The sequence below is a fragment of the Cherax quadricarinatus genome, chromosome 48 (assembly GCF_038502225.1).
Source record: "Cherax quadricarinatus isolate ZL_2023a chromosome 48, ASM3850222v1, whole genome shotgun sequence".
In the NCBI taxonomy this organism is placed as follows: domain Eukaryota; kingdom Metazoa; phylum Arthropoda; class Malacostraca; order Decapoda; family Parastacidae; genus Cherax; species Cherax quadricarinatus.
In genome coordinates, this window is record NC_091339.1 from 8,442,312 (window position 1) to 8,461,015 (window position 18,704).

Here is an 18,704-nt window from a genome sequence, read left to right on the forward strand (position 1 = left end):
TGTTGTGCACCCTGGTCACCACACAACAGTATGGCTGCTGGTGCACTGTGACCCTGGTCACAACACAACAGTATGGGTGCTGGTGCACTGTTGTGCACCCTGGTCACCACACAACAGTATGGGTGCTGGTTCACTGTTGTGCACCCTGGTCACCACACAACAGTATGGGTGCTGGTGCACTGTTGTGCACCCTGGTCACCACACAACAGTATGGGTGCTGGTGCACTATTGTGCGCCCTGGTCACCACACAACAGTATGGGTGCTGGTGCACTGTTGTGCACCCTGGTCACCACACAACAGTATGGGTGCTGGTGCACTGTTGTGCACCCTGGTCACCACACAACAGTATGGGTGCTGGTGCACTGTTGTGCACCCTGGTCACCACACAACAGTATGGCTGCTGGTGCACTGTTGTGCACCCTGGTCACCACACAACAGTATGGGTGCTGGTGCACTGTTGTGCACCCTGGTCACCACACAACAGTATGGGTGCTGGTGCACTGTTGTGCACCCTGGTCACCACACAACAGTATGGGTGCTGGTGCACTGTTGTGCACCCTGGTCACCACAGAACAGTATGGCTGCTGGTGCACTGTTGTGCACCCTGGTCACCACACAACAGCATGGGTGCTGGTGCACTGTTGTGCACCCTGGTCACCACACAACAGTATGGGTGCTGGTGCACTGTTGTGCACCCTTGTCACCACACAACAGTATGGGTGCTGGTGCACTGTTGTGCACCCTGGTCACCACACAACAGTATGGGTGCTGGTGCACTGTTGTGCACCCTGGTCACCACACAACAGTATGGGTGCTGGTGCACTGTTGTGCACCCTGGTCACCACACAACAGTATGGGTGCTGGTGCACTGTTGTGCACCCTGGTCACCACACAACAGTATGGGTGCTGGTGCACTGTTGTGCACCCTGGTCACCACACAGCAGTATGGGTGCTGGTGCACTGTTGTGCACCCTGGTCACCACACAACAGTATGGGTGCTGGTGCACTGTTGTGCACCCTGGTCACCACACAACAGTGGGTACTAGTGCACTGTTGTGCACCCTGGTCACCACACAACAGTACGGGTGCTGGTGCACTGTTGTGCGCCCTGGTCACCACACAACAGTACGGGTGCTGGTGCACTGTTGTGCGCCCTGGTCACCACACAACAGTATGGGTGCTGGTGCACTGTTGTGCACCCTGGTCACCACACAACAGTATGGGTGCTGGTGCACTGTTGTGACCCTGGTCACCACACAACAGTGGGTACTAGTGCACTGTTGTGCACCCTGGTCACTACACAACAGTACGGGTGCTGGTGCACTGTTGTGCGCCCTGCTCACCACACAACAGTACGGGTACTGGTGCACTGTTGTGCGCCCTGGTCACCACACAACAGCATGGGTGCTGGTGCACTGTTGTGCACCCTGGTCACCACACAACAGTATGGGTGCTGGTGCACTGTTGTGCACCCTTGTCACCACACAACAGTATGGGTGCTGGTGCACTGTTGTGCACCCTGGTCACCACACAACAGTATGGGTGCTGGTGCACTGTTGTGCACCCTGGTCACCACACAACAGTATGGGTGCTGGTGCACTGTTGTGCACCCTGGTCACCACACAACAGTATGGGTGCTGGTGCACTGTTGTGCACCCTGGTCACCACACAACAGTATGGGTGCTGGTGCACTGTTGTGCACCCTGGTCACCACACAGCAGTATGGGTGCTGGTGCACTGTTGTGCACCCTGGTCACCACACAACAGTATGGGTGCTGGTGCACTGTTGTGCACCCTGGTCACCACACAACAGTGGGTACTAGTGCACTGTTGTGCACCCTGGTCACCACACAACAGTACGGGTGCTGGTGCACTGTTGTGCGCCCTGGTCACCACACAACAGTACGGGTGCTGGTGCACTGTTGTGCGCCCTGGTCACCACACAACAGTATGGGTGCTGGTGCACTGTTGTGCACCCTGGTCACCACACAACAGTATGGGTGCTGGTGCACTGTTGTGACCCTGGTCACCACACAACAGTGGGTACTAGTGCACTGTTGTGCACCCTGGTCACTACACAACAGTACGGGTGCTGGTGCACTGTTGTGCGCCCTGCTCACCACACAACAGTACGGGTACTGGTGCACTGTTGTGCGCCCTGGTCACCACACAACAGTATGGGTGCTGGTGCACTGTTGTGCACCCTTGTCACCACACAACAGTATGGGTGCTGGTGCACTGTTGTGCACCCTGGTCACCACACAACAGTATGGGTGCTGGTGCACTGTTGTGCACCCTGGTCACCACACAACAGTATGGCTGCTGGTGCACTGTTGTGCACCCTGGTCACCACACAACAGTATGGCTGCTGGTGCACTGTTGTGCACCCTGGTCACCACACAACAGTATGGCTGCTGTTGCACTGTTGTGCACCCTGGTCACCACACAACAGTATGGGTGCTGGTGCACTGTTGTGCACCCTTGTCACCACACAACAGTATGGGTGCTGGTGCACTGTTGTGCGCCCTGGTCACCACACAACAGTATGGGTGCTGGTGCACTGTTGTGCATCCTGGTCACCACACAACAGTATGGGTGCTGGTGCACTGTTGTGCACCCTGGTCACCACACAACAGTATGGGTGCTGGTGCACTGTTGTGCACCCTGGTCACCACACAACAGTATGGGTGCTGGTGCACTGTTGTGCACCCTGGTCACCACACAACAGTATGGCTGCTGGTGCACTGTGACCCTGGTCACCACACAACAGTATGGGTGCTGGTGCACTGTTGTGCACCCTGGTCACCACACAACAGTATGGGTGCTGGTGCACTGTTGTGCACCCTGGTCACCACACAACAGTATGGGTGCTGGTGCACTGTTGTGCACCCTGGTCACCACACAACAGTATGGGTGCTGGTGCACTGTTGTGCACCCTGGTCACCACACAACAGTATGGGTGCTGGTGCACTGTTGTGCACCCTGGTCACCACACAACAGTATGGCTGCTGGTGCACTGTGACCCTGGTCACCACACAACAGTATGGGTGCTGGTGCACTGTTGTGCACCCTGGTCACCACACAACAGTATGGGTGCTGGTGCACTGTTGTGCACCCTGGTCACCACACAACAGTATGGGTGCTGGTGCACTGTTGTGCACCCTGGTCGCCACACAACAGTATGGGTGCTGGTGCACTATTGTGCGCCCTGGTCACCACACAACAGTATGGGTGCTGGTGCACTGTTGTGCACCCTGGTCACCACACAACAGTATGGGTGCTGGTGCACTGTTGTGCACCCTGGTCACTACACAACAGTATGGGTGCTGGTGCACTGTTGTACACCCTGGTCACCACACAACAGTACGGGTGCTGGTGCACTGTTGTGCACCCTGGTCACCACACAACAGTATGGGTGATGGTGCACTGTTGTGCACCCTGGTCACCACACAACAGTACGGGTGCTGGTGCACTGTTGTGCACCCTGGTCACCACACAACAGTATGGGTGATGGTGCACTGTTGTGCACCCTGGTCACCACACAACAGTACGGGTGCTGGTGCACTGTTGTGCACCCTGGTCACCACACAACAGTACGGGTGCTGGTGCACTGTTGTGTACCCTGGTCACCACACAACAGTACGGGTGCTGGTGCACTGTTGTGCACCCTGGTCGCCACACAACAGTATGGGTGCTGGTGCACTATTGTGCGCCCTGGTCACCACACAACAGTATGGGTGCTGGTGCACTGTTGTGCACCCTGGTCACCACACAACAGTATGGGTGCTGGTGCACTGTTGTGCACCCTGGTCACTACACAACAGTATGGGTGCTGGTGCACTGTTGTACACCCTGGTCACCACACAACAGTACGGGTGCTGGTGCACTGTTGTGCACCCTGGTCACCACACAACAGTATGGGTGATGGTGCACTGTTGTGCACCCTGGTCACCACACAACAGTACGGGTGCTGGTGCACTGTTGTGCACCCTGGTCACCACACAACAGTATGGGTGATGGTGCACTGTTGTGCACCCTGGTCACCACACAACAGTACGGGTGCTGGTGCACTGTTGTGCACCCTGGTCACCACACAACAGTACGGGTGCTGGTGCACTGTTGTGTACCCTGGTCACCACACAACAGTACGGGTGCTGGTGCACTGTTGTGCACCCTGGTCACCACACAACAGTACGGGTGCTGGTGCACTGTTGTGCACCCTGGTCACCACACAACAGTACGGGTGCTGGTGCACTGTTGTGTACCCTGGTCACCACACAACAGTACGGGTGCTGGTGCACTGTTGTGTACCCTGGTCACCACAGAACAGTATGGGTGCTGGTGCACTGTTGTGTACCCTGGTCACCACACAACAGTACGGGTGCTGGTGCACTGTTGTGCACCCTGGTCACCACACAACAGTACGGGTGCTGGTGCACTGTTGTGCACCCTGGTCACCACACAACAGTACGGGTGCTGGTGCACTGTTGTGCACCCTGGTCACCACACAAGCAACTGCTACTCTTCCCTTTCTCATTTTTTCATATAATTAAATCATCCATCTCGACATTAAAGATCACTATCAAGACTGGGGAGCGATACGATCATCACAGCTCCTGGGAAAAGGTGGTAATCAGGTGTGAGGCAAGGAAGGAAACAGTACCTCTACTACCTTTGATCAAGAGCGTTTCCCAATCATCACAGTAACGACCTTGGAAACAACATGCGTCACCAGTGTGGCTTGTTGTTCCATACAGGTGGGTGAAAGTCTGCAGCACAGTCTCACCCAAGCAACTACACTCATTATATTCCACGAAGCAATTTACCCAATTTTAAGCGACTCGCCAGATTTTAAAAGCAAGTCGCCCACATGCTGTAGAATAAATCAAAACTTTTTAACGTGGTTCTGAAAGAGATCTATTAATCCCGATACTCCAGGCATCATCCTTGCTTGACACATTCTGTTACTGTTCAGGTAGAATTAACTGAGAAAAACACATGTACTTGGAAAGTTATTTCGGTAACTAGGACAGTATCAGTCACACTGACTTCACAGTTGTACTATAACAAAACTGATACTTTCCCCAGAGCTTAACTTATAGATATTGTTGAAAAATGGTACAAAATACCTACAGGTTGAAGATTAAGACGCATATGCAACAGTTGGGTATCTTTATTGATGAAACGTTAGGCTTCTTCAGTTAAATACAAAAGGAGCTGTAGCAATGAAATAAAGATCATGCAATCAGTCCATAAACCTTGGAGAAAAAGTATTTGAGTTGATCCGTCCCTCAGCCTGGAGAAGAGTTTGGCTCCATGGTCCCTCCAGACTCAGGAGGGACCATGAAGCTGACTCAACCTCAGATATTTTTTTCTTTAAGGTTGATGGATTGACTACATCTTTATTTCATTACTACTGTTCCCTTTGTATATGACTGAAGAAGCCTACCGTGTAGGTGAAACGTTTCATCAATAAAGATACTGAACTGTTGTCACATGTGTCTTAATCATTCAACTTATAGATATTATCAGTATAACAAGTACTAACGTCAGTATAGGTAATTATTATTTATTAGCTACATTTGTATAAGATACCTTTTCTGCATATTTGTTTTTGATTTGCAAATTCATTTATTTTAATGCTGGTAATCACTTTTACTTTCATAATTTTATATCTGGTATTTTCCCGGTACTTACAGCTCTAGTAACGTACATAATACGACTTGGGGGCTAAAATGATAATAGAGGATGTGTAGAATAAACTTCTGAAGAGACAGTTCCATTACAGCTTACTGTGGTAAGAGTTATGAGAGGATGTAAAGAATAAACTCAACGAAAAACCGAGGTGCCTTAATATAGTGAAAGATAGAAGATAAAATGTGAAATAAACTCAGTGAATAACAAAAGTTCCTTAATTTACTGCAGTAAGTGAGGGATAAAGCGTTGAATAGACTCACCTGGGGGGGGGGAGGTGCCATAATAATTCACTGGGATGAATGAAAAAGGCTCCATAACACTTTACTGGAGTGAGAGATGGGAAAATAAACACAAATAGTGTGTATTGCGATCCTTTATTGACGTTTCGCCCACACAGTGGACTTTATCAGGTCACGAATAATTTGTTTATTTTCCCATCGTGGCGGTAGTATTTTATACCTTTTATCTACATAGAGTGAGAGATCTTTGAGGAAGCGTGGAATAAACCCGGTGAAGAGCAAGGCTGCCATAACTTAGCAGAGCGAGAGCTTTCAGAGGAAAAAGAAAAAAAATGAAAACAAGTGAAGAGTACGGGTACCAAAACAACTTATTGCAGTGAGAGCTACGGTACACTCACCACAATACTTGTACCACAGGTGGTGACGGTACAGATCATAGATGCAGCCTTCACTCACCCCAACATCACAGAAGTGGTGGTACCAGTAACACTCGCCTACACATCCAGCAGGTTCGGCATGGCTAAAAACCCGGCAGGTATTTATATATTCCTGTGGGTAGTTATGCATTCTCGCTGGTATTTAAGTATACATGTAGGTAGGCTTCCATACAGATAGTCAGGTATTATTCATCGGCATAGTACACCAAGGCCTTTTGGGAAGAACAGTGACAAATTGCCTGGATTTTATGTTAAAGGGGTCGGTTTTCTATTAATTTTAAAGTTTAGTGGGAAATTTTGCTGTACATAAATTTGTTTTGGGATAATACATAACAAAAAGTTCACCGACCCTTGTAACAGAGTAAGCATTGCCCGAGATCTTACTGACTGTCACAGTTATACTGCCTTCTACGCATCTGCTACTCACATGCTTAGCGTGACCTACTGTGCTCCCACTAACAGGCTCCACTCACCTGCTAGATCTCTTCCGTTTTCAGTATATATGTCTTTGGCCTCGTGTCTCTGTGATCAAGGATCTCTGTCGTTATACGAAAGACTCCTGGCAGAGTGAATAAATTTGTTATCCTTCTCCCTAAGTTCTCCGATACATTTGCATACATTCTAGCAGGAATAGAACTGAGTTGCATAATCTAAGTGAGGCTATTTATTAGTGATGTAATAAACTGTAATATAACCCCAGAACTCCAGCTCCATGAATTCTAAGTGCTTAAGCATGCTTAGGCACTGTCGCCTTGATGAATAAGAAAAGTGCAAAACTTTGACATCATTGCCGAAGCGTTTTCGCCGGTGCAGGTTTTTTTTTTTAGCTGAATACTGTAGACAGTAGGAGCAATTTAAGGCAATCAGTCCCTGAGCCTGAGAAACTGACCACCTTCTATCTTATGTCCATTGCCTCCAATGTTATGCTAAAGGAGGTTAGTAGGTTTGTTAGACATGATAGACTTGTGAATCCTTGTCGAGAGACTATAATTAAATTATGCTTATCAAAGTGGCTTCTAATTATGCCCATCAAAGTGGCTTCTAATTATGCCCATCAAAGTGGTTTCTAATCATTCCTGCTATTACAGATTCTAATAATTTTCCCACTATGATGTCAGGCTCACTGAAGGGTAATTTTAATGAAGGGCGTGTCACTGCTTACAACAGAGGAAAGGGGAGACATCACTCACACGAGTTCTTCTAGGGCGGGGAAGGTGCCAGAGCCAGAGCTTGCTACCACCTGCAGCTCACAAGACTGCTATTCCCACGAGCCCCCCTGGGGCGGGGAAGATGGCAGACCAGAGGCCTAGCCTCTCCCTACGAGCCCCGTGAGGACGGGGAATGGGGCTAGGCCTGGGGACAGTTGGTCCCAGAAGATGAGGTACTTGTACCTCCTCCCATGGGAGACATAGGTCTCAGATACTCCCACGACAGGCAGCCATGGCCGGGTCACCATCTGGAAAAGACCCGGGCCGGGAGAGTACCGGCGAATCAAGAAGAAACAGAGGAATCCCATTACCCTTCTTCCACACACCAGGTGCGACACTCGTCTCCATTAACACACTGAAAACACTTGTTAGTGGGTCATTATGGTCCACCTTGCTTACCTCGGGAACCCTTGAATAAAAGTTAGAGTCCTCGGGACTGATTTTGCTTTAATCGGTCAACTTGTTTAAAGACTCATGAGGATTATTTCTCAGGTAAGCGAGATAATCCCTCAGATTACTGCCCCTTCATTTTTTCCTACAGTCTCCAGTAATCACCATTACGATAATAGCCAGTAGTGTAAATCACCAGCATTCACCAGTAATTGCCAGTAGTGTAATCACCAGTAACCACCAATAGTGTAATCACCAGTGTAATCACCAATACTGTAATCACCAGTAGTGTAGTCACCAGTAATCACCAGTAGTGTAGTCACCAGTAATCACCAGTAGTGTAGTCACCAGTAATCACCAGTAGTGTAATCATCAGTAATCATCAGTAGTGTAATCACCTGGTCAATAAAGATACCTAAGTGTCACACACATTGTATATATTAATCAACTTGAACCGGAAGACCGATTACAGAGTTCCTCATTATTTGCTTAATAGTGGTAATCACACCTAACCATGTTCCTATTTTCTGCCTATATACCGTGCTGCAACCAGGTATAATCTATCAGGCTTACCAAAAAAAAAAAAAAAAAAAGCCCACTATGCAGGTGATACCGTTATCTTTAATAACATTTTCAGTTACTGCATGTGAATCTTTATCAACTTCGATGTCAACTTGTTTAATTAGTTTATGTGCCTTATTACCATAATTACCATTACCTTAATGATATATGTGATCTGGTAAGAACTTACTGATATTCATGTACATATACTATTTACAGAATCTTTATCGTCAATGGAGACGTTTCGGGTGTCGCTGGTGTCCAAGTTCTACTCTTCACCAAGTGTTATGCAAGTCTACAACAGAAGACACGAATTTGATGTGGTTATCACGAGTCATATGTTCAATGAGGTCACTGTTCCTTCATTTTTATTTATATTTTGTAACTCACGTTGTGACTCACCTAACTCAAGCTACAACTTACCCTCACAGTTATGGTTTACCTTCTAACTCATGTTATACCATCTCTAACTCTCAAGAATAAAAGAAAATAGAAAGTATAATGATTATATGGATTAAAGGGCATATGTACATAACCTACGATGATGTATTTGGATCCTGGGACCTTGGTGCGAGTGTCATGGTGCGAGTGTCATGGTGCGAAATGTCATGGTGCGAGAAGACTGGTGGTGACGTACATAGAACATTCACGAATGGTACTTTACCTTTGTTTTTTGGTCCTAAAGAGAATTTAATAGAAAATTTGACGTTGTCAACCTTTAGGTTTTTTTGTAGAGTCATCTGGAATAAATGTCCAGAATATTGCGAAAGTTGCCAGTCTCTAGGTTTTCCATGAAAAATACTGACCAGGGCAAAAGGTTTACGAAATATCATTCTTAATATAGTCATACAGCTCTGAAATATTGATGACATGGCATTTTCGAGATGCATAACATACAAACACCTTCATAGGATCAACGCCGTCGAACTATCAAATTCACTCTTCAGCTAGACAACGTAGGTAAACCACGGTTTTCTGTAGCTGGTTCTATGCAGGTCACCGAACAAAGACATCATTTCTTTCAAAAATATACAAAAAACCCACGACACTCGCACCAGACCTGACCATGGCTGTCTCTTCAGCTCTCCAGACCTGACCATGACTGTCTCCTCAGCTCTCCAGACCTGGCCATGGCTGTCTCCTTACTTGACCTAAACTGATGTGTTTCCTAATCAGACCTGACCACGACCGTCTCCTTACTCCTCACTTACTTCTCTTTTCTATATAAGCTGTGACTCGATAATGGTCAGAGTTCGACTGAAACCTCCTCCAAGGATTGATTTCCAGGTTGTGTATTCCACCCTCTGTATTCCAGATAGCTTACCCTTTTGCTGTGGGAATGCCGTTAATCACCTTGGCTGTTGGGGGCGTGGAGCCTCGTCACAGCGCCATCATGGGCAACGTTCTCAACCCTTCGTACGTCTCCAATGAATACTTCGACTACCCAAGACCCTACTCTCTCTCTGACCGCCTCCACAACCTCTACATTCTTCTGAGTGTAGCGGGTTACTGGCGTGTCTGGGGCATGATGCCCAAGATACAGAAAGAGGTCTGTAACTCATCCATAATAGAATAATACGAATAATAATAAACGTATCTATATGTATGCGCATATGTAGGTGTGTATACCTGGAGTTTACCTGGAGAGAGTTCCGGGGGTCAACGCCCCCGCGCCCCGGTCTGTGACCAGGCCTCATATGTAGGTTTGTATGTACATGTACATATTTATGCATGCATGTAAGTAAGAATGTATATGTATGTGTTTCTGTCTGTATTTATGTATGTATGCCTATACGTATGTATATATGTACGCATGTATGGGTGAATGTTTCTGTATGAATGTATGTGTATTTAAGTATGTTTGTATGTGTATGTACATGTATGCATATATAGATGTGTTTATGAAGGCTTCTCGAGGGTTGTATATATGATAATCTTGGCCGGTACCCACGTACAGTGTAGGCCTTATCATCCACCACCCCCACCGGCCATCTTCCCCACTAACACCACTCACCAACCTTCATACAAACTGCACAACACTTCCACGATTTACGTTGACACGATGTACTAGAATATCTTCTCACTAAACTTGAACCTTCCCAAAGTATTCACACACAGTCCTGTTCAGTCTTGACCTGGTCAGCCTCTTTGATCAGGAGTTATTCTTGAAAATCCCGCAGCTAGCCCACCACACGTCCCTGTGTGTGTATTCACCTAGTTGTAACAGGGGTCGATTCATAGCTCCTGGCCTCGCCTCTTCACTGTGTGTGTGTGTGTGTGTGTGTGTGTGTGTGTGTGTGTGTGTGTGTGTGTGTGTGTGTGTGTGTGTGTGTAAATATGTATTTGTATTCGTGTGTTTATGCATGTGTGTGCATGTATATGCTTCTGCATATTCATTTATGCTTCCTGAGCTTTGTCATACTGTCAGCATAGTTGCTGAATCCCCTTATATGTGTTGTATAGCATATCATAGTACCATCCATGTGTTTATATAGAAGATCCCTTTTAGGCCTGTGACTGTTTGTGTGACGTCACGGGATGCTCATGTGTACGTTCGTACCTCTGCCTCCTTCTCAGTAGGTGCACAGACATCCAGGCTAGAACACGGCAAGGCTGGGCTCCATCTCCCATTACCACAGTCTGACAATATAGCGTTACCATCCAACAAGTGTGTCTATCTTCAACCCTCGATATCTCCTTTTAAGAACCCCTACGAAAATACCTCTTCTTAAAACTATGTATGGTTCCTGCCACCACTACTTCACTTGCTAGGCTATTCCACTTCCTGACGACTATGACTGAAGAAATACTTCCTAACGTCTCTGTGACTCGTCTGAGTCTTCAGCTTCCAGTTGTGACCCCTTGTTTCTGTGTCCCCTCTCTGGAACATCCTATCTCTGTCCACCTTGTCTATTCCCGGCAGTATCTTGTATGTCGTTATCATGTCTCCCCTGACCCTTCTGTCCTCCAGTGTCGTCAGTCCGATTTCCCTCAACCTTGCCTCGTACGACATTCCCCTGAGCTCTGGGACTAGCCTTGTTGCAAACCTTTGTACTTTCTCTAACTTCTTGACGTGCTTGACCAGGTGTGGGTTCCAGACTGGTGCTGCATACACCAGTATGGGCCTAACATACACAGTGTACAGTGTCTTGAACGATTACTTATTAAGGTATCGGAACGCTATTCTCAGGTTTGCCAGGCGCCCGTATGCTGCAGCAGTTATTTGGCTGATGTGTGCCTCCGGTGACGTGCTCGGTGTTATGGTCACCCCAAGGTCTTTCTCCTTGAGTGAGGTCTGTAGTCTTTGTCCACCTAGCCCATACTCTGTCTGCGGTCTTCTTTGCCCCTCCCCAATCTTCATGACTTTGCATTTGGCAGGGTTGAATTCGAGAAGCCAGTTTCTGGACCACATGTCCAGCCTGTCCAGGTCTCTTTGCAGTCCTGCCTCATCCTCATCCGATTTAATTCTTCTCATCAGCTTCACATCATCTGCGAATAGGGACACTTCAGTCTATTCCTTCCATCATGTTTGCATATATCAAAAACAGCACGGGTCCTAGAACTGACCCCTGTGGGACCCCGCTCGTCACAGGCGCCCACTGTGATACCTCTTTATGTACCATGACTCGTTGTTGCCTCCCTGTCAGGTATTCCCTGAACCATTGCAGTGCCCTCCCTGTTATATGCACCTGATCCTCCAGCTTCTGCACTAATCTCTTGTGGGGAACTGTGTCAAAGGCCTTCCTGCAATCTAGGAAAATGCAATCAACCCACCCCTCTCTCTCGTGTCTTACGTTACCTTGTCATAAAACTCCAGAAGGTTTGTGACATAGGATTTGCCTTCCATGAACCCATGCTGGTTTTCATTTATAATCTTGTTCCATTCCAGGTGTTCCACCACTCTCCTCCTGATAATCTTCTCCATGACTTTGCACACAATACATGTCAGAGACACAGGTCTGTAATTTAGTGCCTCATTTCTGTTTCCTTTCTTATATGGGGACTACATTTGCTGTCTTACATTTCTCAGATAGTTGCCCAGTTTCAAGGGATGTGCTGAAGATTGTGGTTAGGGGCACGCACAGCATCTCTGCTCCTTCTCTAAGGACCCATGGGGAGATGTTATCCGGTCCCATTGCCTTTGAGGTATCAAGGTCACTTAGCAGCTTCTGCACCTCCTCCTCGGTTGTTCGTATGTCATCCAACACTTGTTGGTATATTCCCTCTTGATGTTCCCTTCTATGCTGTCTTCCCAGAGCCCTTCCTGTCTCTACTGTAAAAACTTCCTTAAATCTCCTGTTTAGCTCCTCACATACCTCCTGATCATTTCTTGTGAGTTCCCCACCTTCTGTCCTCAGTCTGATCACCTGGTCTTTGACTGTTGTCCTCCTCCTGATGTGGCTATACAACAGTTTCAGGTCAGTCTTGATTCTCGATGCTATGTTATTTTCATACTGTCGCTGGGCCTCCCTCCTTACCTGTGCATACTCGTTCCTGGCTCTGCGACTAATCTCCCTATTTTCATGTGTTCTCTGCCTTCTGTACTTTTTCCATTCTCTATTGCACTTTGTTTTTGCCTCCTTACATCGCCGGGTAAACCAGGGGCTCGTTCTGGTCTTCCCATTGTTTCTGTTACCCTTGGGAATAAACCTTTCCACTGTCTCCTTGCATTTTGTTGTTACATATTCCATCATTTCATTTACGGGCTTTCCTGTCAGTTCTCTGTCCCACAGAACCTCCTGCAGGAAGTTCCTCAACCCTATATAGTCCCCTCTTTTATAGTCTGGCTTTTCCCATTCAACTCCTGTTACTCTCTCCGCTTGCAACTCTACTATGTATTCAAAGCACAGAACCACGTGGTCACTAGCTCCTAGGGGACTCTCATATGTGATGTCCTCAATGTCTGAACTGCCCAGGGTGAACACAAGGTCCAATCTTGTTGGTTCATCCTCCCCTCTCACTCTGATAGTGTCCTGAACATGTTGGTGCATGAGGTTTTCCAGCACCACATCCAACATCTTGGCTCTCCATGTTTTGGGACCCCCATGTGGCTCCAGGTTTTCCCAGTCAATCTCCATGTGGTTGAAATCACCCATAACCAGCAACTTTGCTCTGCTGGAGTGAGCTCTTCTTGCCACCTCAGCAAGTGTGTCCACCATTGCTCTGTTGCTCTCTTCATATTCCTCTCTTGGCCTCCTGCAGTTCTGTGGTGGATTATACATCACTGCAATGACCACCTTGTGCTCCCCAGACTGAAGTGTAACTATGTAGTCCCTTTCTCCTGTCTCGTCTATGTGTGTGTGTGTGTGTGTGTGTGTGTGTGTGTGTGTGTAAATGTGTGTAAATGTGTGTAAATGTGTATTTGTATTCGTGTGTTTATGCATGTGTGTGCATGTATATGCTTCTGCATATTCATTTATGCATGTATGTATGCATGCATGCATGCATGCATGTGCACACGTATATTTATATATACTTGTACTTATTTAGTTGTACTCACCTAATTGTGGCTGAAGGGGTCGATTCACAGTTCCTGGCCCCGCCTCTTCACTTGGCGCTATTAGGTCACTCTTCTTGCTCCATGATCTTTATCATACCTCTTCTTAAAGCTATGTATAGATCCTGCCTCCACTACATCACTTCCCAGACTATTCCACATCCTGACAACTCTGAAGAAATACTTCCTAACATCCCTGTGATTCATTTGAGCCTTCAACTTCCAACTGTGACCCCTTGTTGCTGTGTCCCATCTCCGGAACATCCTGTCTATCCACCTTGTCGATTCCTCTCAGTATTTCACATGTCGTTATCATATCCCCCCTTTCTCTCTCCTGTCATCCAGTGTCGTCAGGTCAATTTCCCTTGTGAATGTGAGTGTGGTTATGCATATATGCAAGTACTGATACGTGTGGCTACAGTAACAATATTAGGTGTGGTCCTCAAGAAATATAGTAACTACATTACTAACAGGTCTTAGGAAATTATCAAGCAAAATTAGCTGCATTAAATCGCCGAAATTTCACACATCTGAAGCCTTATACCATTTTTGTAAATATTTTTGACTCTTGCCTAGCTAAATCCACATAAGATTGTCCAGTTTGACGCCTGTTTAACTTATACTCGCCTCTATATTTAGCTGGTATGCATGGACAGGCATTGGGCACCGTTGCCTGCACAGCTCCATAACTAGTAGACTCATCATCACACAAGCTGGAAGTAATTTCGAGTACCATCCCACATAACACTGTGTGAATAAGTTCTTCCCAATGCTCGAGTGACCAATGCGAAGCTCGAGCCTGATTTTTTGAACAATTCGAAGAATTGCTTAGGTTCCGCTTCAGGAAAACGAGGTACAACGATTCTGATTATTGACCATTAAAATTCTCCTCACAGGTACGATGATATTGTTTCCTCTCCTATCATATTTTTCCTTGGCGAAAGCCCCTTGTCCCCTCGTCTGGCAGTTCCAGTGTCAACGAAGCAAATTGGTCTTGAGCTAAACCTGGTCCCCGGCCAATTGCCTTTACAATTGACAGCCCCTCAAGGGAGGTTCCTTAACGTTGGTGAGGGGCTCTTGATATAGGGAAATGGATCCGTGCTCTGGTTCCCAGAATTGAGCCTGAATATTTTCCATCCCCCCCTCACATGTGCTGTATAATCCTACGAGTTTAGCGCTCCCCCATGATTATAATAATACTGTACAACTGACAGATTTTCACGTACATATTTACAAGACGGGAAATGGATTGGAGAGCGGAGACTATAACAAGCTCCCTGTATAGCAGATACACCAGATGGATAAGCCATTAGTAATGGGTCAGACCTTAGCTTTTTGTGAATTAGTTCATGAAGCTGTGCGGCAATTAAAGTGAGACGATATTCATTGCCAATAGAACTGGTCATAAGCCAGCAGCGCTGCAGAGATAGTTTGGGCAAAATTTGCAAAGTATGTGTCGTAACTAAACTCCTGATATTTACTGGTGGCTTTACCAACACAGATAAAACAGTGTAACCAACGCCTCACAGTAACAATATACACTCGCAACACAAGACAGCAACTTAAGCAAGGCAAGCAGCCATGTAAGATAGCAGCAACTTTTTTTTTTTCATTTAAAAAGACACAGTACAACATTTAAATAAATAACACGATAATTAGCCATTTGCAAATACCATGACCTACCATCAACCCCAGAATGAAAAGAACAAGATAACTCCTGCACAGAAAATACATTAACAAAGTCAAAACCTACAATTCATGCCTGTGCAAAAAAAACAAAACCCCCCAAAACACTGTACAATAAGACCCCCTTGCACCAAGTACACAGAAGATATGATACAGCATACAAAAGATAAAATTATACATTACAATAAATTAAACAAAAGACAACCTAAACCTACAATAAACAGTGCAATGACATACCACAATAAAACTTCCCGCAAAGAGCAAGAAACGCTTAACAGAATAAAAAAAACGAGATAGCTCCAGCACAGAAAATAACATTAGCAAAAACAAAAACTCACAATTCATGCCTGTATACACACAAAACCCCCCACAGCTCTACAATTAGACCCCTTGCACAAAGTACACAGTAAATATCATACAACATACAAGAATTAAAATTATACACTACATTAACTTAAACATTAGGCAAACCAAAGCCTACAATAAACATTACAATGGCACATATCACAATGAAACCCCCCACATAAACACTGAGCAGGAAACACCCGCAAGTAGAAGACACAACATTATATATACAATAACAGCCCATACAAATAACAAAATCCTAACGTAATGTATCAAAACTGCCAAGTTACAGTGCATAAAATCCTTATCTCCCTATCTGAAACACAATAGTACATCGTTGTAAAAATAAAATTGTACAATGCATTAACATGAGAAAGTATGTAATAAGCATAAATCGGGCATTGAATAAAACAATAACAGAAAGTACCTGCAGCTAAATCTTAGACCGCCTTATATGCAATAAACAGCCCATACTATCGGACTCTTGGCCTACTTAGCGAGCATAACGTCTCCAAACACCTTTTCCAAAGTAATTAAAAAAAACTACCTGTGGACATGCTTGGTAACACAATGGACCAAATTCACATAAAGTATAAAACAGCACAAGGCCCATGACATTATATAAACCACCATAACAGATGCCTAAGCCACCAATCCCTGACAGTGTAATAATTATCCAATTACCAAAAAATATACATGACTGGCCGGAATAAAAGATGAATTAACCCGCAAGGAACACAACCAGGGTCCAAGTTGAAGCCCTCACATACTCCACCCACACATCACATACACCACATAAACTCCACAACCTTACCATACCCACCATTCACGAAAGGAGACCAGCCCCATGCCCGCCCCCATAAGCCCGGAGGAAGTTTCGCCACAGAGAGGTTACGATAACCCTCCGAGAAACTGGACTCCCAACGCCCCCCATAGATTAATCTATTCCTACACATTGTTCTATAGAACCTAGCTGCTAACGCTTTTATCCTCAACTGACCTTTAATCTCCCTCATTCCCCAAGAAACATGCAAATAATCCGCCATAACGTACGTCAAAGCCCTTCCCACTTCCCCTGATACCCCACTGACATCCAACGACAAGGCCCTAAGGAGCGACCCCCCCCCAAACAGCCTGATAACACCCCCCATCCAGACCCTCACCCCCCCAAAGATGAGCAAAAATATACCACGTGAAAGGCGGTTTCCACCTCCCCCCAGAACAAGCATGTTGCATCCCTCACCAACCCCATTTTATGCAACACATGCTTAGATGCTACCACTCCCATGAGGAAACGGTATACCAACTCCCTGACCCTTGTTGGTATCTTAATTAAGCAGCCTGAACTCCCTCCATATCACCTGCCAGTTATACATGGGGTACACGGCAACCCCCTGTAAGACACCCCGTCCCCACACCACACCCACCAACGTTTTAACCTTCAATAAAAACCTCAGCAAATCCTCGCAATCCCTCTAGTCCCTGCCACTTCACCAGTTTCTAGCATCCCTCATTACCCTATCCACCCTAACACCCCTCTTTCCCCCACCCTAATATACCTCTGCTTAATATATACAGCCATTACCCTAGGTCCCAAAGCCAACAATCCTAGACCCCCCCCCCCCTGTTTCACATCTGTCATAACCACTTCCTTATATAACCAGGCCCTCCTAAACCCCCCACATAAACCTCAAAACCCTCCTCTGTATTTCCTGAATGTCCTGCGGCCGCAAAGGGAACACCTCCGCCACACTCCATACCTTACTATACACAAGAGAGTTAATAACCAAAACCGCCACTTCGCTAACCCTCAAACCTCTAAGCTTGCCCAGAACCCTACTCGTGACTAGTTCAGAGTTGATCCTCCTGCAGTCCTGTACCTGCACCATATACCATATCCCACAAACCCTAAGTCTGTCACTAACTGACCATCCCATCTCCTCCCCCAATCTCCCCCAACCCAAGTCCCTACCTCCAATAACCTCGACTTCGCCAGATTAACTCCCATACCCGAAACATCCCCAAAACTCTTAATTACCTCACCCACCCTCCTTAAAGATAACAGCAACTGAAGTACGGCAAGCAGCAACGTAAGACAGCAACTTCAGTAAGACAGCAGACACGTAAGATAGAAGCAAATTAAGGCAAGCACAGCACAAAACAGTTTACCAAATAATGCTTCAGGACGGGCATCCCATATTAGTAAGACTCGTAAATAACAGACCTGTGTTGCCTAAATATGAGAGATGATCACCTGCATGGAACAGTTAAGGAGTATTAAAGGTAAACACAACGTAGTCTTCCGAGTACCCATACGCTTCCAGCACCAGTATCTACAGTGTAACAACACGGTAAAGTAGGCAGATACCATAATTGTAAGTAAATTAATAACAGATAGAGAGCAAAATAGAGTAGGCTCAATGCCGTAGGCTCATACTCATACAAGAGAGACCAGTATGTGTAATCAGCCAGAGCTAGTGAGAGACTGACCCCATGGTATAAAGTCAACTCATCTAGAGTTAAATCAATCAGGGTGAGGAGTGGATGTTTATAAATGGCACTTATTCACGGTAGTCTTGGGGCCTCGACAACTATTGGGCTATGGCTGATTAGTGGGGAAATGCAAAATGTAGGTGTATGATG

At 46.3% G+C, this 18,704-nt stretch overlaps 1 protein-coding gene and 1 long non-coding RNA gene across 5 annotated transcripts in view; one reads left to right on the plus strand and one right to left on the minus strand.

The window, feature by feature from the left end:
- Positions 1-18,704, minus strand: part of LOC138854067 (uncharacterized) — a 343,922-nt gene that overhangs the window by 288,926 nt on the left and 36,292 nt on the right. The gene's annotated exons all lie outside the window — the stretch shown is intronic.
- The window catches only part of LOC128687643 (UDP-glycosyltransferase UGT5), a 108,632-nt gene that overhangs the window by 50,209 nt on the left and 39,719 nt on the right, over positions 1-18,704 (plus strand). For all 4 annotated transcript variants that reach the window (XM_070094848.1, XM_070094846.1, XM_070094849.1 and 1 more), the window contains 3 exons: positions 6,355-6,472; positions 8,753-8,883; positions 9,849-10,082. In XM_070094848.1, the coding sequence (XP_069950949.1) occupies positions 6,355-6,472; positions 8,753-8,883; positions 9,849-10,082 (483 nt within the window). The remainder of the gene's footprint in view (positions 1-6,354; positions 6,473-8,752; positions 8,884-9,848; positions 10,083-18,704) is intronic.